This window comes from Struthio camelus, chromosome 13 (genome assembly GCF_040807025.1).
Source record: "Struthio camelus isolate bStrCam1 chromosome 13, bStrCam1.hap1, whole genome shotgun sequence".
Taxonomy (NCBI): Eukaryota; Metazoa; Chordata; class Aves; order Struthioniformes; family Struthionidae; genus Struthio; species Struthio camelus.
In genome coordinates, this window is record NC_090954.1 from 250345 (window position 1) to 275844 (window position 25500).

The window sequence follows — 25500 nt, forward strand, 5'->3', positions numbered from 1 at the left end:
ATTTTGGGTATCACTGATTTTGTTTTATTTTTTGTTTAATCCATTTAGCAGAAAATAATGTTTAAGAGAAACAAAGTACCCACACTCCAAAATAAGCATCCACAAATAGCTACTACATCCTAGATTCCTGAATTCATATCCTATCTTAAAGAGCTTTCAAGTATACCCAAGGTTTTTAAGGAATTTATTTACTCACAAGCTTTTTTTTTTTTTTTTTTTTTTAAAAGGGTATGCTCTTGCAACGTTTTTAAAGACATGGAATTTAAAGCGAGTTTTTATAAAGGATGCTGATTATCAATTAAAAGGTTACATTATTAAGTTCCCTGCTCTCTTAGAAGGAAGAATATCTCCCACAGCAGTAGTAAACCAAACCACCAAGTAAAAATAATCTGTAACTTGGCAGGGGAGTAGGGAGATAGGATGCACAGCAGCTAGCTAAATACTGCCTATTTTTTTTTAACATTTGAGAATAAAATACTATTAAAAATGCAGACTAAAACTGTTAGATCATGAGATTCTTCTTTAGAACACACATCATTGAATAAATACAAAATTACTTACTGTGGAAGCTGCAGAAAAGACCGGAGGAAAGGGGATTCCTGTGTCTAATGGGACCTGAGGAAGCTTTCCTGGCCCAGTGTGTAGCAGATCTCTGAGGCTGGAGCCTTCAGCCTTGTTGCTAGATGTCACTGGGCCCAACAATAAGCTATTAAACAGCTTTGGGGTTAGTGGGGAAACCTTTGTACTGGAGTTGAAGGAATCCAATCCAAAGGGTGAATGGGACTCTTTATTAAGCACTGACCTCAGGGATCCTGCTTCTGCAAGAAAGATATCAAAGTTAGTTGAAAAAAAAGCATGTTCAAATGATCAAAGTTCTATGAAATCATTTGTTCTTGTATTAAGTGTGATACTGAGAGAATCTTGTGGTAAAGGTAAGTAATCACTGCAACAGTGAACGGGGCATCTCAAAGAGAATCAGAGATGCATCATATACTTCAGATAGATTTTACCCTTAGTATGCTGTTAAGGTTGCTTTTGAACAGTACAGCAGATTATCTGAACCGCAAACTGTTTGACACACAAACAAGTGTTTGAAATGGACTCAGTCAACAAACGTTTCTTTTACTTTCTGAATGAAATATTTCAGATTGTTTAAATGCAGTCAAAAAATTACAGTGGCTATGCCCTGTAAAACTAGTGAAGGAGTCATGAACATTCACATTGGCATGTAAAATAGTTCCTGCTAGGTACAATTTAGACAGGAATAAATCCTGTGTTAGCTGTGCTGCCTCCAACAACAGGGAAGCATACTCTGTAAACAAACAGTTGTTTCATACTGGGAATCACTTTCTCAATCTACGGAGTACTAAAGAAGTTCTAAGCTTTCAGTTGATTATCCACAGACTCTAATCTCCAAATTCTCAGGAAATGCACTCCTTCACATTTTCCCACAGGACAGCTTTATTAACTTCCTTAGTTCACAAAGTGACAAATCTGCATCTGAAGTGAATATTCACTATTTTATATCAGGGTACTAGCTGCTTATTACTTAAAAAATAAATACAGGAATTAGCACTGAAATAAACTGGAAGTGGTAAGACACTCTTTTGATCTTCAGTTGTATGTTACTTCATCACCTTTAATGGGTCTAAAAGTACGGAGAATCAGAAAAAAAAATTGGTTTGAAGAGGCAAATGAAGAAAAGAGATCATGTTTTTTCCTACTGAAGGCTGGACACTCTCAAAAAATGTAGCAACCAAGCAGCAAAAGGCAGGTCTTCTGCTCACCTTTCGTCTCTTCTTTTGCTTTTTGTGTCGCTAAATCTGCAAGCCAGTGCAAGGCTGATGATGGGGCTGTTTCTGGACAAAGTGGTCTGTTAGTCTTTGTTTCACCAGTGTTACTGGCTGGTAACGTCTCTGTTTTTGCAGACTCTTCTATCCTACTATCAGTTGCTTCAGATTTTGGAACAGTGTCCGTTTCTAGCTGCCCCACTCCTGCTGTCCCTGCTCCAGTGGAAAAGGTGCTCTCGTTTCCAGAGACTGACGCACTAGGATTTATACTTGGAAGCTAAAACAAAAATATAATCACCTGTTAAATGCTGAATTAAGGGAAGAGTTAAACAAGGTGTTCTCTGGTTGATCCAGTACTTTTTTCCCCTTTCTTTCTTAAATTCACAGGAGTGTCCCGTTGTGCTTATGTAGCAGCAGAGTGCAGGAACTTCTGATCTGAATACCGTAGACCGTCCACTTACCATGCACTGCTCTGTCATTTCTCAAGACAAACACAGAGTTTTCAATTCTTTTGTATAGAAGTGGGGGTTTTTTTTGTTTTGTTTTGAGATGATTTCTGAGCAGTAATAGAATCCCTCTAGATTCAGCTTAACATTCAGGAAACATATCAAAGTAATGGCACATGTGACAAGCTAGTATCATAGTATTTTGTTTTAAGCTATGGCAGAGAGATGAATGGTTTTATACCCAAACTTCTACATAAGAAAGTTTTAGCCCAAATATCCACTGGCAAGTAACAGTTACACCACACATTCCCGAAAAATTCCCATTGCTAGTCGAAAACGTCACAGAAGATTTTCGCTAAGCCAAAATACCCAGCAATACATACTCAGAAAATAAAGTCTATGTTTCACAATAGAGTAGTAGAGAGGACCTAACATTTTACTAGATCTTAAAAACGTAACATCAAACAAGGAAATTTCAGCCCTAGATTACATACCTGTGATATTCCATTAGTGACAGCAGGTCTCAACACTGATTTGTTCTGCCGGTTAATGCAAGGACAATTAGCTTTAATACCCCATTTGCCGCGTGCTGCATGAACCATGTCTCCAATATTGTAAAGGGCTAGAAATAAAGTTAAAAACCTTCAGTAAAAAAGTATAAAAATCAGGTCTTAACCGTGAAGTACAGAAAACTCTTTTCTAACTATTACTGCTAAGTATCTTTAAGATCAAGTCCTATAACAACAACATTTATCTCTGAATAGTGTGAAATTGTGCTAACAGTAGTTTTTAGGACCAATTGTGAAAACTCCCACCACTGACCGTTTACTTTTTCCTCCTACAGGAAAATAAAAAGATCCTTCTTGAAAATTAACCAAATTTAATGAACATAATTAAAAACAGAGCACAAGGAGTCACTGCTAGCATCAGAAGGGCTGTTCACTTTGAATCCACAGCTTGAGCTCATGTGGACTACCCTCCCCTCAACCCTTCTGCTGTAGGAAAGGGAAGCCTCCTCTGCTTCCTCTTCTACAGTCATGCTACATAAAACAACAGCTAGAACACCAACCATCGTATTACTGGGATGAAACTTACAATTGTTCCCTTTAGGTTTCAAGCATTACCTGTGCCAGGAATGATCTGTGTTGGCATAAGATTCTCCGGTTCATGAGACTGCCCCTTTGCACACTTCAGCCACGAGAACACTTCCTCGTCACCAATCTCCTCTGTCTCTGGAATAAAGATGAAAAATTAAATTTTGAATAAAAGTCACTAAAGCTTTACAATTCAGAATAATGCTTCTACAACAACATTGTTTCTTCAGGTTCTTCACTGATCAGATGAATCTACTCCTATTTTGGCAAGTTCAGAACTGAACTATAAATAGGGACCAGTAGAACAGGATCTATAGCAATTTCCTTGCCGCTCCAGATTATAAACTGCCCTAACCATTTTCCCCTCATTGCTAGCAGCTCTTTGTTTTGTAACACCCAAAATCGTAGCTTCTAGTCCCTATTTTTAAGATCATATTCTTACTCTCATATCGCTTTCCTAAGTTACAGGATAATTTTAGCCTAACTTGTCATCTTCCAAGCTTTTTCACAAACGGAATCTGCAGATCAGTTTAAGGAAGAAGCAACTAAGCTCTCCTGCAATTAGCTCCACTTCAAAGTCAAAAAAAAAAAATCAACAAGTGAATAGACTGAAAAGCAATCTGACAGATTGAGAAGTCTTTAGATTTTTAAACTAAGCTGTGCCTACCGCTATGAAGAAACTGCATTAACTGCACACTACACTCTTCCGAGAGAAGTAGAAGATGAGAAGGATCATATATAACTTTATTTCAGGGTCCATCAGACAGGGTATCTTGCATAGGTTACTCCTACAGCACAGTTCAGAAACCTCTTGAGGTGCAGCTAATTATACTTAAGTAACATCTTGGTTCTTAATTTAGGCCTCTTCCAAGATTTCAGACTTACTAATAAGCCATAATTATAATACTGATGTCAGGAAGACAATATTGACAAGTCAATATATACACATTTCACATCGTGAGGTGTTTATCCTTTTCAGTACTGACCCTACACTGAATGCCGATGAGTAACAACTTCTCGTGTGCCCAAGACATCTCCTAATTTTGATCTATCACAGGTAAGGATATCGTATTTGTTTACTTGATGTGAAAAGAAAGGGGGTAAGAGACCATTACCCCTAGAATCATGGAAATCTTTATATCACGTCAGTCATATTCAGTCCTAAATGCCTTTTTTGTACATGTATACAATGCTAGATTTAAGAAACCCTCTTCTGCTTTCTTCTAACTACTTCTGCTATACCTTGGTTAACCACATCTTTTTGTTATGCTCATTTCCTTGGTATATTCTGGCAGTAATTTCACAGGCTGCATTATACAAGAATAGGTGAAGTTTGACCTATTTTTTAAAATTCACTGCTTTTATAATTCACTCAATGCCCCCTGGCACCTTTATTATAAGGAGCAGACACCAGTACACATTTATGAACACCTCGTATTTTATATATCTGCTCCATGTAATAGTGTCTCTGTCGCTAATAGCCTTAGCCTTACAAGGATTGTCCACTGTCAGCACCCACGCTGCCAAAGAATTCTCAAGACAGTCAAATATGCACAAAAACATCACTTCACAGTTGTAAACATGGTATGCCTCTATTTGTTAGAAACTGAGCTTTTTGGAATTTTCATGAATTATAAACCCTGGTGCATCAAGGAATCACAGAGAAGAAAACTTCACAATCTGTAACTTGTCGCAGAAAGTAGTTCTCTGCAGTCTCTTCTCATTAGCCCACTTTGGGATGGTTTAGAACAGGTTAGGTTTTTTTTTTTTTTTTTTTAAATACTCTTTGACTAAAAGATGGAACTACACAGCAGTCTGTCACAGCACACACCCTATGCCTGCTAATGTCACAATTTTAATATACAAATTTTAACTGCATAGATACAATACAGGTATCTAAGGAACAGGAGAATGGAACAGCAACAGATAAGACAGTGCTGACCAAATTCCAAACTCTCAGCCTCCTGTGCTAATACTAACTCTCCTACAAAAACTTCAGTGATTTCCCAGAAACTATCCCCACTGAAAGCTAGCCAGTTCAAAGATTACAGGGAAAACCCAGTACTCACCACTACGTGGACGATTCTTTCTCAGTCGGTAACAGTCCAGACAGACCCCAAAGCCACACTTACGACAAACCCAATGAATATTGAAGAGCGTTGTCTCACATACATCACACATTTCCCTCACACCACGTACTGCTCGCTTCCACGCCACTTTCTCTACAAATAGGAGGAACATTAGGAATTATTGCTTTGACATTTTGTCTTTCTCTCTTCTAATTTGGGAATAGTATAGTAATATCACTTAGGAGAAATTCACAGAAACATGGGTATCTGAAGGGGAAGTATAGAAACACACTTTTTACATCCAAAGACACATTCTTTGAGTTGCTAGTCTTGTGACACTACCAAAATCACCATTTCAAAGAGGAGGTAAAAAGTCAACTCCCAAAATGCACACACAACGAGGATATGGGACACTTAATGTAATTCTGTAGTAACTGCATTTTAAAGAGCATTTACGGAAACCACAAGAAAATCCTAAAAACTTCTGCTAGTTTTATGTGCAGATAATGTAAATTTATAAAACTATAAAGCATGAGTGTTTAGTTTTATTAAATTAGAGCCTTGTCAGTGCTATGAATTCCAAACCCTAACACATTGGGCATGGAAGGGGAAGCCCTGCCCAATTGGCTGCCCTTTCACATTCCAGAAGTTAAGGGGAGGGAAAAAAATAAAATAAAATAGATAATCAGAGCTATCTGTGTGATAGGCTGAACTGGCTACCTGGAGAAAATCTGTTCCAAACCCACTTCCCTTGTAGTAGCAACACTGTCAACTAGTTGCTCAGCTGAGTCCTTGCAGGCTGAAAGCAGGCTCTGTTCCCTCCCTAGAAAATCTTGTGTTTTTGACGTGATGTCCCTGGAGCATAACAGGATAGGAATATATAAGAAAAACCGCTCATTAAAGCAAAGCTGGTCAGTGTCATAAGTGTTCTGGACCCATTTCTATTTTCTTAGGAGCATGGGTCAGCTAATTTCTGCATTTTCTTATGGAAAAATAAATTAATGATGTCTGGGAAATTTATCATTCGCTCCCTTAGTAGAAATGTTGCACTGACCCAAATGAGATATTCCAAATACTGGTCCCACAATTACACATACCCTAATGAATTAAATATAGCCTTCTCTTTGGAAGAAAAGTAGTAGTATTGTAACAGGAACTACATTACTCTTTCAACTCTATTCCACTGCATCATACACACATTATACAGAGAAGACAGACAAAAAAACACGCCAAAATCCAGCTTACGATGTGGCTCCACCATCATCATTGCCTCCTTCTCTGACATAACAAGCTGGCAGAACTGGTCCCCAACATTGGCCAGGATGTATTTTGAAGTTTCCAGATCAATCCCCTCTGCAGGGGAGGAAGAAGGAATCCATAGACTCATGGCATCAGGGTCACTCTGCTGCGGGTTCAAGAATCCCTCTACTCGTAGGATACCTTTCCGCGTAAATATCAGCCTGCAAAAAACAGAATGAAGTAATGAGCAAGCTGCCCAACAGCCTTCAACTACTAATGCCATATGTCAGGGTAAAAAAAGCTTGAGCTATAGAGCTATAGTCTATAGCCAAAACAATTAGTATATAAAGTCAAATAAAGCAGTGGATAAAGTTACACAAAGGCAATGGCAGCAAAAACTACAAGAACGAATCCCCAGGTCCCAGTTAAGCACTGGTGGGAAATTCCACAGACGTGAAGTTGCTATAGTTTGGTAAATCACTTTTTTTTTTTTTTTTTTTAAATACTATTAATACGATAAGATGATAAAATTCAATTTATTTGATCTGCTAAATGACACTATTCACATAAACTTGTGCACAGTTCATTCTCTATCTTAACTCAGGAGAAAATCATTCCCCAGCTTTCGGGGACCAAATATTTCACTTCTCGCTACTGCTGCTGACACTTGACAACTGTACTAACAGTTCATGATACAAGCTATACAAAAATTTATCATCATACCTACTGTTTTTGATGCTGCTCTCCATACAGATGACTTAATTGTTTTATCCGTAGTTGCTGACTCTCCTAATCTTTGTGTGGTAAAAGGTGTAACAACATAGGTCACCAGACCCCGAATGTCTGCTGCCACTATTAAAAATAACTTTATTTTCCAACAAAAGCAATCTTGTCTTTAACTTCAATGCTAGATTTTTTTTTTTTTTTTTTAAAACAGCAAGCTCAGACGGGGAAGCAGTTATAATCCTTACTGGATGGATGGCACATACTGAAGATTCACTTCCCCCTAACGTGCCAAAAAGTAAGCCACAATCTTTTTTTCACATGATGATTTGCACTTGTTAGAATAGGCAGATAAAGCGGATCAAGAGGAACATGACTGGTCAAAGACTGTATGGTGTATATGCACCACAGAGAGAAACTGAGATACTGTTCTACTCCTAGAACCTAGTTCTACACCCAAATTTCAAAACCTAGTCAAACATTAGCCTCATGCTGGCAAAGTTTAGTTACTTGGTAACTGGATTAAAATTTTATCTCTCTTCTGAACTTCCTTTGAAGAAGGGAGAAAATGGTTACTGCAGGACAAGCTGCTACCTAACAGCAAAATTCTACTCAAAGCAAATTCAGTCTCCTTCAGTCTGGAGGTTGTCTTAGTGTCATATAGCTGCACCTTCCAATAGCAGCTCTTCCCTCACCTCCCCCACCCAGTGAGGGAACTCTAGTCAGACAATGGAAAATGGAAGACACTCAAAAGCTTGATTATTATACCCAAGCAAGTTAACAAGTTAAATAAGTAAAACATAATTACTTTGTGCTTGGACAAGGTCCAAGCTCTGCACATAGACTACATATGAAGGAAGGAAGGAAGGAAGGAAGGATTTGAGCACCTCCGGAAATGGAAGAAGCGACAGGCCACAGTTGAGTCATCCTGCTCTTGTTCCTTAAATTTGCGGTACCGCTCCAGACGGCACTCCCGGCACTTGTGCAGATGTGGGGCTACATTGATGCAAGAGCCGTCCTGGAGGAAAGGCTCACCTGACTGCTTCAGCTTCCTCACCTTGCTCATATCTTTCAGCACAGATTGGCCAACTGAGTGGGGAAAGACAGAAGAAGAAAGAACCCATTAGTTAACTGCAACAGCAAAAGGATACTAGCCTCAAGAAACATTTTGGAAGATCTGTAAAAACATATTCCTGTCAGAAAGATTAATGGCATATTCATACCCATACCAGCCATTAAGATTGTTCACTGCCACAAACATTGTTACCAGTCCGCCACACACCACTGGAACAATGGTTATTTTAAGAGGAAAAAAAGCTTTGTAAAATGAAGGGCCATCTGGTTAAATTAGGGCTATACAATCGAGTATTGAACAGCATTTATTTACAGATAGAACAGCTTTTGTTTCTTCTCAATCTCCACACCGGAGTCAGCTACACTGGATAACACCTACAGCTCTCTCACATCAAGTCAATGACAAGTATTAGGTAATTTTAATTAAGACTTAGACAGCAGTAAAATTAACAAACCCACAAAAAATTCTAACGTTTAAGTCCACCGCATGCCGGCCTTGTCCTAAAATATATATATATATACACACACTGAAGCTGCGTTATGTAGTTTGCCATATAGGAGGTATCATCCCAGTAACCCACTCCTCCTTGTTTCCAAGACACCTGCCATTGAAGGCATCACCTTTTAGGGGAGCTGTGCGAGGCCGACCCTTTGGGGCTTGCTTCCCTTTCCCTTTTCCCAGCAGCAATTCAGCATTGCGTTCTGCATTGGGGCCTAGCTTTGCCATCAGGTGTTCTGGAATTCCCTTCATACAAGCCTTGGCCTGGAGCTGCTCTTCAGAGTCACTCAAATCTGACAGGTCACTATTAGTACTAGAGTCTGAGTCCTGTTTAGAGGTCAAGCTCCGCTCATCTAGAGAGAACCTTTTCACAGCTTCAAACGGAGCTTTGTTCTCCTGTGGAAACTCTGCTTGTGAAGAGAAAAAGCCAGGTGGATGCCTGCCAAACACATTAGAAAAAGTTTTCAGAAGAGGATTGTCCTGCTGCCCAGGCCCAACCGATGGTTTTTCCTCTGTTGGGCTGGAAGAAAGTGTAGGCATCTCAATAGGCTGTGTCAGGCTGCTGGTCGGCGAGCTGGAACGCCCATTCCCTACAGTGGAAGGGCTCTGAACACCAGCAGCAATAGTCGAACCCGGAGTACTGGAGACCACCTTTGAGGAATCAGTCGTTATAAACAACGTTTTCTTCTTAGCTAGAGAAGAGTCTGCAGAGGTGAGTGATTCTGGCCAGCCAGAAGTGGCCATAGGACCCACAGGTGTAGAGGGAGTAGAACCCCCCGTCTGAGATGAAGATGCAAAGCTGCTGAAAGGACTAAGTTCTGCTTTCTCAGCAAATGCCAGAAAAGGGTTTGAGGGTTCTTCTCTTGATAGCTTGGGGGGCTGTAAAAACAGATTTTCATGATTATCTGGGGGGCGAGTATTCAATAGGCTTCGTGAAAAGGCTGGAGTGAGGGTGGGCATAGATTCCACAGGCAGCTTCCGCTCCACAGAACTGCCAGACTGGGCTCCTGGTTTAGCGTCCACTGAAAGACCAACTTTACCTTTACAGATCCCAGCACCCACACTCTCTGTGCATTGCTTGAATGAGTCCCGACTAGAGGCATCTTCAGCCAAACTCTCTGAAATGACTGTGAAGTAGTTACTGGAAGGTATGTTTTGGGACATGCATTGAAAAAACAAGTTCTTGGACAGATCGGAATCTTTCTGAGCCTCTTGTCCAGTACTACAACCAAAGGCAAATCCAGAAGGCTTGCTTTCTGGAGTCACCAATCCATTTGATTGGCTTCTTCCACTCCCAAAGACCGAGGACTGGGAAGCACTTGGGAGCGCTCCAAATCCAGAAGAAGCCAAGAGTGAGTTTCGGGAATTCTGAAACAAAATTAAAAAGCATTAGCCAATTAAAGGATTCTTGTTGGATTCAGCAATACTCTGGTTCATCTAATTATACCATAACATTACTTATCCACCTGTAATGGAAACTCTTGGCAGAAATATTTACACTGAAGAAACTTCCTGTAAAGGTTCTATTAGACTAATTTCTTCTACTTACAAGCTATCAAAACTAATAAGTTAACAATGTCTCTTATACATTAATAGATACATGGAGAAGATGAACACTTGATGCCTTATCACATCTGAGAGCAAAAAATGTAATATAAGACAAGACAGACTGTCTCATAAACATGCCAGTGATTTAGAGTACTGACTGCTTTAATTCAAACCAGCAAGAAAGGAACCTTAATTCAAACCGCTTTTCAGTAATCTCCTTTCTTTCCCCCTGCCCCAACATCATTCCAATTATCTTCTCTTACCTAACCGGCACACTTGGGACAATTCACTTAAGTTTGTAAAGTTAATTCAACAAAGAAAAGGACTTATAGCATTTAGCAAACAGACTGTTCCTGATCACCACAAACCACATCTCCTGACAGTTAGATGCCTTTGATGAAGATGCCTTGATGATGAAGTGCCTTTGAGGGGATTATTCAGTAGATGTTAGGCACAAAAGACTTAACCGTTATGCTCTTTAAATAAGGAAGATTTTTCTTATTTTCAGGTTTCCACTAGATCCGTCGCTATAATGTGGAATATTGATTTGCTCTCTTCTCGCTTATGTTTACTCAGATTTCACAAGTCTCGCCATCAGTCAGTTCTATTGTAACTCATTATATTCTGTGACTAACTCATCAGTTCTACTCCTCCTCTTTGAGTTCCCCCTTAGAAGTCTTCTCATGAGCACTACTCAGTTAATGTGCTTTTAGTCTATGGCCATGTTAAGTAGAATCACTACCTCTGCATATGCACACATATGCACTCCTTAATGATCATTAGTTTCACAGTAGATCTATTACATTGCAAACTGATGTTAACCGTGTTCCTCATTATTAACTTAAAGTTGTAATAACTTTAATAGTATATTAATGTCCTCCAGGACAGTTCTTCCAAATACCAGAATTTGAAACTTTTCTTTTAAGTCAGTAAGTCATTTCCAAAATCTGAACCCTTTTTACTTTTTGCAAATGCTGGCTCATACAAGTTTTTTGCCACTGTTAATGTTGTTTAATCTAGCATCTCTAACAGTTTTTAAATAGCAAATGAATGCAAGAGAAGCTTATTAAATAATATCATGGATCAAAGCACCCTGACAAAGTGGATAGTCTGAGACCAACTGTGAATGATCTGCTTCTTTTTTTTTTTTTAAAAAAAGAAAATTTGTATCAGGCATGTCCCGTTTCCCCCCCGCCCCCAACTGTAGAAAATACTGTTTCAAATAGTGCTTAGTTTCTGGACTAGTGGTCTTCCTGCAAATTCTGAGATCAGAGCATCAATAATGATTGAAAACAAATGATCTGGGGTTGGGGAGAGGGAGGAGAGGTAGTATCAAAGTTTCTCAGCACAGTTAAAGTTCTTCCTTAGTACCACTGATGATGGATATAATTTCGACCATTCACATATATAACTTGTAGCTGCTTTCTAACTCTGAACTCCGGTTCTTTCTGAGATCTCAGTAACCATGTAGCTCTCCTGCCTTCTACAATTTTATTTCTCCTTTACACATTACTATCTAGTAATTTTTCTCCTAAGGTAAGTAAGTAAACATCTCACCTTTTACACATTACTATCTAGTAATTTTTCTCCTAAGGTAAGTAAGTAAACATCTCACCTTCTCCTCTATTCCATTAGCTAATGCAAAAGACAATGATGAAAAAAATCCATTTAACCTCCTGGCAATTTCATTGGAATCTTTAATGTATCTCCCATTTTCATATTTATACAATAGATTAAGAGTTTCTTGATTTCTGCTTTACTCCTCAGTGTGTTTTTTTTTTTTTTTAAACTAAGTCTTCATCTGGTTACTTAAAAATTTAATTTAATCAGATTTTTCCTCTATGCTTCTGTTTTTCCCCTTGAAAACACAGACATATAACTAAAAGATCTTCAGTTAGCTTCTGGACATGGCTCTTTATTCAAGTTGCTTCTAAAGGTACCTATCTCAAATATTTCAATGACTTCTGTTTTCAGCCCTAGATAGTAAATGATGCAATTGTTTTTCTAGTGTGCAGATATCACATAATTGTAACAGATGAGTTGGGCATCTATAAAAATTCCTCAAAATGGGTCTTCATTTTTCTTTTCTTTCTTTTTAAACCTAAATGTTCAACTCAGTGCATATTCTTATGCTTATCTCCTGACATAAGGCAAGAGATATTAAGTCTGTTTGTTATCTTCCACATGACACTACCAAATTAATTACATTAATGCAGTGCTTAGTCACTTTAAGGCTGCACTGTGTAAGAAACTGCATTTCTCAGATTAAGGCTCAATAAAGATAAGAGTGCTAAAAAGCTGTCTCCGAGAACTCTATCAAATAGCATCCTTTTCTTTTGGCTCCTTCTTTGGGGAGGTGGGGCAGAGGGATTCATCAGAGAAACAGTTTGCTTGGTTCCACGAACACACTTCATAACAGGAACATACTGCAAGAGATATGCTGCAAATACGTATTTCTTTTCTTGAATAGGCTGGACTGCAAGCTACTCACCTCTCCCTGAGTTTGTGATCGGCTTGTTTTCAGTTTCTCCTGTCCTGTAACTGCTGACATACTGGTATCGGAGATCCTCACAGTTGTCGGCGTCAAAGCAGTTGTTGTAACTCCTGTTGCAGAAGTCACCGTGCCTTGGCCGACCTGTTCCAGTGATTTTCCCACCTCTTTACATCCAGATCCAACTAGTAACGCTTGCCCAGCCACAGAGGAAAATGGAGTGAAGGGTACTGGCGCGTCTCCACCAACTGGCTCATCTTGGACTACTAGCGTTCGGCCATTCTCTTTGGTGTAAGTGGCAAAGCGAATATTGCGATTAATCTGAGGAACGAACGAAGGCAACTGTTTGGCCCTTGGATCCAGTCCTGTTTCACTGCTGGAGCCTCCTTTCCAAGAACCTCTGCTTGCCTCACCTCCATCACTACCATTGCTATCTGCCTCACCCCTCTCCTTTAGCTTCTTCATTGCAGGATCACACCCAGAATCTGAAGCATTTTTCCTCCTTCGTCCATCCTTTCCCTCCAGGCTTTCTCTCTTCTTCTTCCCTTTAGATGATTTAGCTGCCTTGAGGCCCCCTCCCTATAACAGACAAAATCATGCAATTACTACATAGAACAGATAGATCTACCTCACTCCCACTCCAAATATTTTTTTCGCTAGCACAATGAATATATCACGCTAAGCTTAGAAACATTTCTTTTAAACACAAATTGACAAATTTAACGAAGGAAACTACGTGAACACAGAACATAAGCATTAAGCACAGTCTAGTCTTTTTATAACGAGACAGGATCTCCATAACGAGCTACTCAGCTGAGCTATTTTGTTACAGCTTGTACCATATCACAGCAGATTTTGGGAAACATGTAACACAACCATATTTCAAAGTAGTTCTTGCTAATGTATGAAAACTATTTGCACACTACTTACACTACAAGTCTAATCTCCCCAGTTCTTTTGAAGGGCAAACTTTCAGTCTACCACTACCTAGAATCTCCAATATTTAACTGGAGATGATAGAATGTCTTTTAGGCTAGGGTAAAAAAAAAAACAAAAAAACAAAATCAAACCCACAGGCCCAAATATTATCATGGGACCTCTCTTAAACGAAGCAATGAAATACCAGGATTTTGTGCCACTACTACATGGCCTGCTTCAGAGAAGCCAGACAGTGTTTTTCAGAAAGACCTAAAAAGGTGAGTAGAGAAGTACAGAAGGATGAACCTGTAACAAGAATGCAACGAGTACATTATCAGAGCATTAGCTCTTAAAATGGAGCACAACCACCTTGAATACCAGAAATCCACAAAGACCCATATTGAACTTAGTAAAACAAGGTTCAGCTAACAGAAAATAGATTATAGAAAGCTATAACCATCTGTCATGGTGGCAAAGAAAACGCTCCTTTTTCAATTTCAGTCAATGAACACAGCATCAGTTTTCAGTTGTTTCCATTCAAAACATCTAAACCTTTATGAAGCTCCACAATGTATATACAGACTTGAACTGCTGTAGTACCTCACTTGGAGAGTTATCCATCACTACATGTATCAGTCGAGGATCCACTGACTTTATTTCACCACTCTGATTTTTATGCAGATTGGCAACAAGGAGGAAGAAAAAAAAAAAAAAGTTTAAAGTCAGTATGCACAGTATCAACAGAAATCTTAAACACAAGGTTATCCTGCAGCCCCTCTCCCATTTGCCTTTTCTTCCTCTGTTCCCAGTAATACTAAAGTCTTTCAGTTTACTTTAATTCTTTCGCACCTTCTCTAATTTCAACAGCTTTCAAATTTGATTCCTACTATTGTTTCATCATATATTTGTACTGTATTTGTACCACCTCTAAAGGCATTCATTTCATTAAACACAACTCTCCTACTTTAAATTTGTTTGAGCCTTCTGCACATTCACTCTGCTGGATGTAGAAAAGATTACTGGAAGGAGATGCATCAGTTTATGCTAACTATCCCTACTTAGCGTCAGCCCAAAAGTAAGATCATGAACTAATGCAATAGTCCTCATCATGGATACTCAGGGAGATAATTAAGAATCACTTCTAATAAAACCTGTCTCAAATTGATCAGGTACTTGCACGCAGCAAGGAGCAACAAACACCCAATCTTTGTGGCTGTGCATGGAGGCTATCTTTTTTATTTCATCGATGCTACATAGTAAATTGACTGCTTCCTGACATGCCTATGCTGAGAGCATATACTCCGCAACTTCAAGGCCTCTCCAAAGTGCCAGGCTGACTTACCATACTTTGCACACACACTGCACTCATTCTGCACACATACTTTGCCAGACATGGAAAAGGCTACAGTGGAACCCACCCTCAGAATATTGCTACTGCCTCAGTAACTTACACCTAGCCTCACCAGACCAGTTCCGAGCTGTTCCTAAAAAAGGGAGCCATTACGAGCAGGCTGCTGGTAGAACTGTTAGGCTTCACAGAACCCCATAATGGAAACCAAACGACTCTAATAGTGCACAAATACTCTGTGCTGTTTACCACATCCACCAGATTTACTGACTGGAACTGGGGAAAAAAGGAAAAACAGCCTAAACTAAAATACATCAATCTGTTCAGTTTAGATTGAGATTCTGTCCTTTATACTATATTTGTTTCAAACCATCTGTACAACTCATCAGATAGAAGCTAAGAGAGAAGGTATATAAAGACCATAGCATAATAGACCCAGAAAGTAGCTTTCTGTACATCAGAACACCCTCCATCCAGAAAGCTACTTTCAGCATTTTGTCCTACACAGAGCTCATTTTCAAAGGCGTTCTTAGAGCTTCTTTTGTTGAAGCAAGCTGTGTATCGTCATTTATCATTTAAAATCATCATAATGGCAAAGATCTTTTTTCATCAAAATGCAACATGAATAATTACTCATCTTTTTAAGCAATGAACCAAGAACCAAAAGCTCAAGTTTTGGTGAAGCTGATGTTCTCCATGGGATATTGAGGAGCTGTATTTTAGAAAACCCAAAGCACTGCTGCACTTTTTTTTTTTTTTTTTTACCTCGGTCACAGACACCTCCATAAGACGAGTTAGTGGGTCTTGATGGCTCACAACACCACATAACCAGCTATTTTCATCCTCTGGTTGGTAAACCTTAACCCTTTGGCCTTGGACACTGTAAGGACCTGGAAAACAAGTGCTCTGAGTATATCTTCAGACAAGCTTTGTGCCATGCTAATTGAGGGTCATACAATAAAAATAGTTTTGTGCATATAATCAGGGCCTAAAGTGCCAGCTTCCTAGTGGAACACAATTAAAGTGTTGGGGCATCTGCTGCAAATACTGCGTAAGCCAAGTATTCTATTGTAAAAAGTTAATAAACCTTTATAGCGCTAACTCAAAGCTATTGCAAAGATGGAACTCACTTTTTTTTTTTTTTTTTAATTTGTAAACTGAATAAGAGACCAAAATAAACTCACTCCTTTTAGTTTGATTTTGTCAATAGGGGCTCCTTGCTAACTACACTCCTTTGCTTTCTGACCTACAGATCAATAATTACGAGACATCAATCCAGTGGACAGTCAAAATGTTCTGACTCACCACTGACTCAGTCCAGACGCATCAAATCTCAGCATAAACTGTACCTAATTCAGAACAGAACTATACATCTGTATTTGTGAAGACTTCAATATAATTGGACAAGTAGCCAAGGTCTCTAAAACAACCAGTCTTAGTTCTTCCACACGTATAACAGGTCATCTACTGAAAGGTTCCCTCCCCCGCCCTGGCTTCCACGTCAGCATGCAGCCTTCCGCCTGCCTTAAGTCCAGATACAAAAAGTCAACACTAAATTGTCGAGATCCACATAATCCAATAGCCTGTATCTGATACAATCAGGACTAGGTGCTTCAGAAGGTGGCTTTATATTGCGCAATTCTGAAGTTATGTGGTCACATAAGAAGTATGTTCCTCATTTGTATCAATACATATTTTATTAAATCAAAAGGCACCAGGTCCCAGTTATGTCCCCTTCAAATGTAATGCAGCGGCCTGCTTCTAAGGAGGTCATGAGACCCCAAATCCAAATTCTGGATTGCTAATCATTTTACTGCATGAACTAGAAGATCCCTATCTGTCAACCAAAAGCTATCATCAGGCTTAAAACTATGCAATCCAGATAACAGTCCGGGTGCTAACATTGTGCTTAGTAACCGTGGTCCCACCAAATTTACAACTCAAATAATTATTGCATTAATTGTCAAAATGCCAAAATTTGAATTTGTGGTAGCAAAAGAAAGTTTTCCCTGGCTTTAAAGATAATAACTATGGAAAATTCAGTTCTAAGTTTCCAGAATTATCCACCTTAGAACGGAACCAAAGGTTTAACAAATTCAAAGCTAAGAGACTTAAAGTTGCAAATACAAGGACATCGCCAATAGTACGTTGTCCTCCTTTACTTATGTCTTCCGTGACCATTCACAGTAGCTACTTCTGGTTTTATCTCAGCCACCTACTTTTCAGTATCTGTTATGAAATAATGCTTCATGTAAAGAACTTTTGAAAGAACATAGAAAGCTGATCTTCCTAAGCAAACTAACACATACTATTACTATTCTCCTTCACAAATCCCTGCGTAACCCAAGTGTTTCACAACAGTCAAAAGTTCTGGAAAGGAAAAATAGTTACCCTTACCTCTACTGAATATCTCCTGAAGCTTCTGGTCGCTGATCAATGCATTGACAGATTCTCTTAGAGGAGGCTGTTCCTGCAGAATCTGATTTTGACTCTCCGTTCCCATCTGCCAACAACAAATACTTTTAATGTAAAAGTAGAGTCTTTTAAAGTAACAGAATCATTAGTTTTTGAGGTACAGCTCCTCCCGGACTGCTCTCATGGAGGGATAAACCAAAATAAGAGGAAAAAACAGCTACGGAAACATTGCTAAACATGCCAAGAGAGAAAAGGGACTAGCTAGCTAGGCAAAAGCTGTTGTGGAACTTCGATTGCAATTATTGGCTCCACAATACTCAGCAGCTAGCTCTCCAATTGACTGATACGAAACAGGAGCTACAACTTTTTTAATGTAGATGGAAGTTAGTTTAAGTACCTGTAAAATCAAGGAAACAAATCCAAACACATAGGGCAGTGGAAGGAGGAAGCCAAGAACATGGAAGTGGAACAGTAAAATCCGACAAGCACAATCTGAAATTAAATGTGCACTATATTTGAATATATTTCAAATACCTGAAACAAACGTAATCCACTGGCATCAGACAGGAAACGTAGATGTCTGTCCAGGAGAAACTCCACTGCGACCACAGAACCTAAACCCAGCTTATCTACTAGAGGAGTGAAGGTCTGTAATGAACAACAAAAAAGGATATTAAAAAAAAAAAAAAGACTGAGCACATACACAACCAATAGTTGTTTTCACATGCTATTCAAGCACAACAAAGAATAAAAAGTTTCATTTCTCAACCTGAACTTCCCAGCACCCGAGTTTTAATGCAAATTATGACTAGTTATGTCTAAGTCAATTCTTGCAGCTGTGACATATTGTCATAGAAGAAGGAATTGCAGAATATTGACTCCACATCTTCATCAGAACCTAAAGCAGAAATTAAAAATACCTTTTATGGTATTTGATTTGTCACAGATTAAGCATGCTCTGATGCTCAGGTAAGAACAAAAGCTTCAAATTATCCTATGAATTTCAGATACGATCTGCTGAAAGGCGCACCTTTATGCCTGAATTCTATGCAGCAATAAACACCACTACAGACATGTTAATAAAGGGAAGCATTTTTTGTTACTACTGTTTTGTGCAAAACTGAAGTTCATACCAGGTGTACTATTGACATCCAAACTGCAGGACAAATTACTAACGGAAAAATGCCTAGCAGAATCAGAATGATAATCTTATAACTTGCTGATGGAAAAGAAAGTTACCAGCCACTGGAGTCTTTGAAATTTACCATCTGTATCTCATGCTCACACTAACAACATTTTAACACACAAGAATTCATGACATTTTTGCCTTAACAGCTTTTATGAAGCTTGCTCACACCCCAGTCTTCTGTACTTGACCATAAGAATATAAAAGGCAGTGTGCATTTATGTTTTCAGTTCATCTAAAACTGTATCTCCTAAAATTGACCACGACTACAGGAAAGAAGCAATGGAAGATGAACACATACAAGGGTGATATCTAAAAAAACCCCAAAAAACGCACTTCATAATGGTAAGCAATTGTCTTCTCAGAATTGTCCATATCGTATATATGTGCGCTGCTTCTTCGGTTAACTCCAGTCAGTATTCCCATCCGAGTAGGGCTGCAGTACTTGAGTGAAAGTTTGAGCGCTCAGACGGCTGCTCAGAGTATTGGGATGGAAACACTTTTCAGCAAGGCTACAGATACAGCTTGAGTTTTAGTGGAAATACTCTGGTCAGAATGGGCCCATATTTGCTTCTAACAGTCTTCTAATAGGTTCTGACATAACTCATTACATATTTACACAATCTGTGTGCAGACTACAGTACCCTCCTCCCACTCCCTCCCCCCCCCAACTCCCACATCATTTAGCTATCGAGATAACCTTGGTAATTATCTGGAAAAAAACTGATTCCATACAAACACAGTTTCCCAAAGGAAATTAAAATTAATTCATTTTTGGAGATAAGTTGGAAACAAATTAGAAGGAAAACTCCATCTACAGGAAAAACATTGTATATCGAATCTCTACTGTAAAGATCTAGATTTCTTCCGTCTCAAGACAACTGCAACAAAGAAACCCTCAGAGAAAGGCACAGTGCTGAACATGTTGCTTTGAGCCCAAAGTGCCTACTTAAAACCAAAGTTCAGATTCTAGCAAAGCACCATGCCCTTGACCGGGAAAATATTTCAAGAGGCCCAAGCATGTAACATAGTATTAAAAAGCAGAAAGCAGGATCCCAGGTAGTGCAAGGAGTGCAGGAAAAGAAAAAAAAAAAAAAAGGGGGGGGGGAGGTAAATAAAAATTAGAGAGCATGAGACCTAGGGCAGAATTCTCAAAAATGTTCTCTCTTCTTCAGATGCCATTCAGACAAGAGAGGAGAAAGTAAAGAATGCTCTTCACTATATACTATTCATTGGGATGTTTGCAGAATGAGGATACTCAAATATGCTAGCTAAAACATACTGGCTTTGGTCTCAAGCATCATGACATGTAATTACAAAACTATGCAAACGGCCATATGGACAACCACTGCAAGAAACAGGAAAAAATTTCTGCATATTATGTTAGTCAATGCTGACAACACCATCAAAATAAGATTTTTTCAGTTTAGATCAGAAGTGGCCAAGCTATTGGCTAATGGGCCAGTCACAGCCCACAGCCTATTCTCTCCCAAAAGGTCTCTCAAGAGTACCTATTAAAATGATGCACCGACCTTTACCTCACAGAGCCCTAGAGAGCCCATAGTAAAACCCTAAGGCTTGTTGTCACAATTCTGAAAAGCCTATACACTCCAAGTTCTAAAATGGGGATCAGTAATCTTTCCAGGCATGTACCACATTTTCTTCAGAGACTCAACACTGGTAAGTAGCATCTCATCTCTGTGAGGTAACAGCTGGCAGCTTCTGGGGTAGGAACCTGCTTTTCAGATGCCTCTCTGAAGACACTACAACTCACAGCTACCTGCTCTCCTATTTACCAGTCAAAAAAATCTATCCACAAACTACTTTTGTTATCTGCATAATGGCAACCTTTCGGATTTCAAAGCCTCGTGTTCCTCAGTACAGCTTGGTGATGCAGATCTCAGAGCACATGAAGACTTTTGGCAAAATACTCACCAGTGCAGGCCACTGTGTCAGTGAGACTCGAGTCCCCTGAAGCATAACTGGATCACTTCGAGGTGCCCAAACCAATGACCCTTCCAGCAACAACACTATAACTTCTTCAGCATGGACTTTCACCCAAGCATGTTGCTTCCAGTTACAGCCATCAAATTCCACAAAGATCTGACAATAAAAATAAATAAATAAAATAAATGAAAAGGCTTTTAAGCTCTTGTTTCAGACACCGAGTAGAAAAAAAAAATAAATTCGAATAACCCCTCTGGATAAAGAGACAGCAGTTTTGGTCAGAAAAGCAGGATTAGTGTTTTAATAATAACATTAAGAGTATTACATCTACATAGCTATCAGATATTACAAAAGAAACAGGAATCAAATTAATAGTAATCACTAAACTATGAAAAAAATATTTATTTCCCAAATAAATACCACCAGCTCCAAATCCTGCATTTCCCATACAAGATTAAGGACATGAAACGCATTTATCGCACAGTGCAACTGATGACCCAAAGCAACATGGAATTTTAGAGAGTTTAAACTTTTCTACCTGGCGTTTCAACAGATGGCTTGCCTTGGTATGGACATTATAACATGGACATTCACAGAATTGAAACCTTCAAGAAAGTTCTGTGCTTGTGAAATCTTCTCTAAATAGGAAGTTCTCTGTTGTCTTGTAAATTATTAAATTCTCTGAACCAAATGCAAACATTTCTGATGAGAGGTGACATTATCTAGAAACATCTACTCGCAAGATATTTCATCACCTAATTTCACAGTGTGACCATATAAACCACATCACAACTCTAAATCACTGCTCTTGGCTAGCATCCTTTTCTCTTCCTACCACAAAAGGACAGATGTTAAAGCCACGCAAAATTACATTTCAAGAACGCTAAGAAGAGAAACATAGGTTACAAAGTCTCATTCCATATCCTAACAATTAGGGGCTACTAAGTGTTAAAACGCAGCAACATTCCAAGCTTTTATTTATACAGCTTGCATATTACACAAACATCACTAAAGTCAAGTCAGATGAACAGCAAGAAATCTCTAATTGATTAAGAAACACCTCAAGCTGGATGGTTGAAATGTAGACTTTTACAATAATTACAAGATCATTGAGAGTAGCAGCGCGTTAATCACAGAGACAGACAGCTCTGGAAACGTGTGTTTTTATATATGGCACTAGTGATATGATCATCTTGCTGCGATGCTCACATTGTGAAGTTCATATGGAAAATGGTCAAAAAGAACTATTAGGGTGATGCTAACTTTGAAAATATAAGCCTTTTCATAAGATATTTAAGAACTGGACAAAGAGGAGTGATTTGATCAAATCAGAAAAGATTTTGCACTAGCCTGTCCCTTGAACTAGTTGGCAAAGATGACTAAAGGCAGCCAAATTCAAATGAGCAATAAAATGCAGCTTTTCCTCCACCACCAAAGAAATAAGGATTAGGTTTACTTTCTATTTATTACTTCATACAAGAATTAAACAAGTAAATTGACCTTGTGACACACATGAAACAAGACCTACTGGAAATTTCTTCCCGTCAGGTTCTATTAACGGACACCTATTTCTACAAATCACTGCAGCAGAACATAGTTTTAGATGCAAATTTAACAAGTTCACTCCTTGTTTAAAAAGTCTATGAAGGACTTCAAGACAGACCTTTCATGTTTCCTTAAGGTGCTCACTAGATACCGACATACTGTGATACCTGTTGCATGCAAAGCAGTAGCAATACTTTGTTACTTCACTCAGAAAACAGACCTTGAAGTTTTCCTTTCTGAAACCACAGACCCATGACTGTGTCAAAAGGAGAGAAAAGACTCTTTCAACATAATCATATGACGCTCGTCTCTCTCTGCTGCAAAACAGCAGAGAAGACACGGTAAGTTTATTTTACACACACACACTGGACACATTATGTCCAATACTCAAGTTTTCTTTTACCTTTGCATATTCAATATGAGCAACTAAGCCTTGCCAAACTTTCACTTACAACTGTTAAAAAGCGTTATTAATTCTAAACCAACACCAAGCAGAGTATTTTTCCACATATAGATATGCAGCGCAGCTGTTCCAGAGCTATGCAATGTTATGTGTTACACTGGGATAAGTTACCTCACTAGTTCCAAACAGACCGCAGAGCAACAAAAAGGCAGAAAATCTCAAGACAAACAGGTATGTTCTCAGTTTCTGTTTCCAGGATCTGCAATAGATAGCATTTTTTCTGTGTACTGGGTGTACAAGAAGGAAGCTGAAGCTGACTTGCACAGAACACTAAGAGTGTTTGTGCGTATACTGCCTTGTATGATTACAGAAAATAATTACAGAAATATTCTTGAACTGATGCCCAATATGCTTAAATTCTGGGGGGGGGGGGAAGGGGGGGAAGAACCACCACTAAGGGAATCCTGACAGGAAAACAAAGTCAAGGAAAGTAAGTACAAACAAGACAAATGTGAGAATGCATAAAACATACTTGCTTTTGATATGTGAAGTGGTAAGCAGAAATATCATACCTTTGTTGAAAAATCCCAGAATCTTTAAGCAAGTTATAACCAAGAAATTTCTGCTCTTTCTCATCTTAATTTGAAAACCATAAAAAAAGCCCTGGCTACATTAGAGTAAGTTACCTCGCAAACGTATCAGTGGTCTTATAATTCATAGGGTCACCTGTACAGACAACATCTTCTGTTGACTCTCCTAACTCTGCTCACAACCAATTTAGACAACCTGTTGATAAGAACAGCAGTGGTGCTTTGTTAATACCAATGCTTCTAAACAGTTACATTGACGACGGCAACTAGATACACCATTCATGCAGACATGTCCTTATCAAGTAAGAAATAATTGATGCTTAGACAAAAAGCACCCGCAAGACTTCCCAAGTCCTCCTATAGCGAAAAAAAGCATTCCTTAAGCAATAGCCATCTACAAAGAATAATGATTTTTAGTATTTTTTGTAATCTACAATTTTCTTGCAACATAAAAAACAGAGGGTACATATACACCTGTAATTCTCCCAACCCTCCCACAACTTTGTTTTTTGGCCTCTTCCCTGTGTGTCCCCTCCACCCCAAAAGACAGACAACACTAGAAAGCAGAGCTATTGCTCTGCTTTATATATGATACACAAAGACAGCCCAAAGTATCTGTCTAAAAAAACGCTTTTTTGTCTATCCAGTTACACTAACATTCAGACTGCAATACACTCTATAAGACTATATAGCCTTCTTCAAATGGGAATTTCCCCCACAGTTTTCCAAAATCAGTTCCACTACAAAAGTGGTAAAAATAGGAAGAACATAGAGTGTAGATAAGACAGCTATACCTGTCTTCTCCATCACATGACATGCAGGCTCCAAACATGACTTATAACAGAAAAACTGCTGGAGCTTCTTTCATTAGAACTTGCACAAAGATCTAATATAAATGCCACCTAAAGAAAAATATAAGACAGTCTTTACATTTTATGATTTTATGTATTAAAAAAGCAGAAGATGGCAAAAAAAAATCTAAGTTTAAAAATAATCCCTTAAAATGGTCTTAAATGTTACCTAGTTTTCAAAGGAAGGATGGTCCATCAGTTGCTAGAGAGTAGCCAGAGACCCAGGTTCAATTCCCTGCTCCATCAGAGGCTTCCTGCATGACCTTGGTCAAGCCATTTAGTGTCACTGGCTGAGTTTCCCCATCTGTAAATTGGAATAATAGTACTTATGCCCAGAAAGGAGGCATCGGTAGGAATCTGTTGCAGACTACCAAATAAAACTAGGTAACAAATTGGTCCATGACCACTTACTCATTAACAAGTAGAAAGAACTATGTTGTCAACATGTGAGAGAGGGGGGAAAAAAGGAAGGTAGATGCTGAGATTTCAACTTGGGAGATGTGTCTGAGGTCTCATGCAGCCAGTAGTATCATTACATTAAAAAAATTTAAACTACAGTAGTTTTCTGATACGTAATGCAACCATAGTATTATTTTAGAATCTATTATGGCAGACAAAGATGGATACCACACTTATGCCTAGAAAACCATTAGCTCCCAAACCAATAATCATGCCTCAACTCTATTTCTTAGAAGCAAATAAGAAAAGGTCCTAGCTGAAATATAATAGGTGCTTTAGAATGGCAATTCCCTAAAGCTAGAAAAGTTACAAACAAAACTAGGGAGAAAAATCTTCATCTGAAATAAATTAATCTAGCACTCCTCTTTCTCCCTACTCCCCCTCAGTCACCACATATAGCCCAGAAAACACAGTTATTAGAGGGAACAACTATACTTAAAGGCTAATGCCGATTAAGAGGTAAAATGAAGACAGTAAATATTAATAAGATTAGAAAATATATATATAGCTTTTTTTTTTTTTTTTTTAAATTTCCTTGACACTTTTCTATGCTTGTAACGCATATTGATAATGAAGAAGAAAAGCCTTTGGCAGGATCAGCATCAGCAGAAGTACTTAAACATACCAGAACCAAGAGAAATCTTAACATTACTAGGGCCGTTATCTAATGGGGGTAGTGAGCTATTAATAAATTATCACAAGTAGTTTCCATGAACATTTCTGCTTTGCAATTGGAGATTAGCATCAGCATCAAGTGAGTCAGCACTTCAACACATGCACAATAATCTATGACGATACAAAACAATTTCTAATAGAGATGAACATGTTTATGAACAAATAGGTTCCAGGTAACAACTTATTCTTT

General features: G+C 38.6%; 1 protein-coding gene across 2 annotated transcripts in view; it reads right to left on the reverse strand.

The window, feature by feature from the left end:
- The window catches only part of KDM3B (lysine demethylase 3B), a 57533-nt gene that overhangs the window by 17636 nt on the left and 14397 nt on the right, over positions 1–25500 (reverse strand). The window contains exons 1-15 of one of the 2 annotated variants that reach the window (XM_068959468.1): positions 23422–23440; positions 20776–20943; positions 18189–18302; positions 17637–17742; positions 16005–16129; positions 14492–14557; positions 12974–13552; positions 9057–10302; positions 8249–8450; positions 6645–6859; positions 5400–5552; positions 3361–3468; positions 2731–2858; positions 1788–2067; positions 562–818 (exon numbers count right to left, since the gene is read on the reverse strand). In XM_068959468.1, coding sequence (XP_068815569.1) covers positions 562–818; positions 1788–2067; positions 2731–2858; positions 3361–3468; positions 5400–5552; positions 6645–6859; positions 8249–8450; positions 9057–10302; positions 12974–13552; positions 14492–14557; positions 16005–16129; positions 17637–17742; positions 18189–18302; positions 20776–20820 — 3624 coding nt within the window. In that variant the 5' untranslated portion in view covers positions 20821–20943; positions 23422–23440. Of the gene's footprint in view, positions 1–561; positions 819–1787; positions 2068–2730; positions 2859–3360; positions 3469–5399; positions 5553–6644; positions 6860–8248; positions 8451–9056; positions 10303–12973; positions 13553–14491; positions 14558–16004; positions 16130–17636; positions 17743–18188; positions 18303–20775; positions 20944–23421; positions 23441–25500 lie in introns of those variants that run through there. The other variant, XM_068959467.1, reaches the window with a different exon arrangement.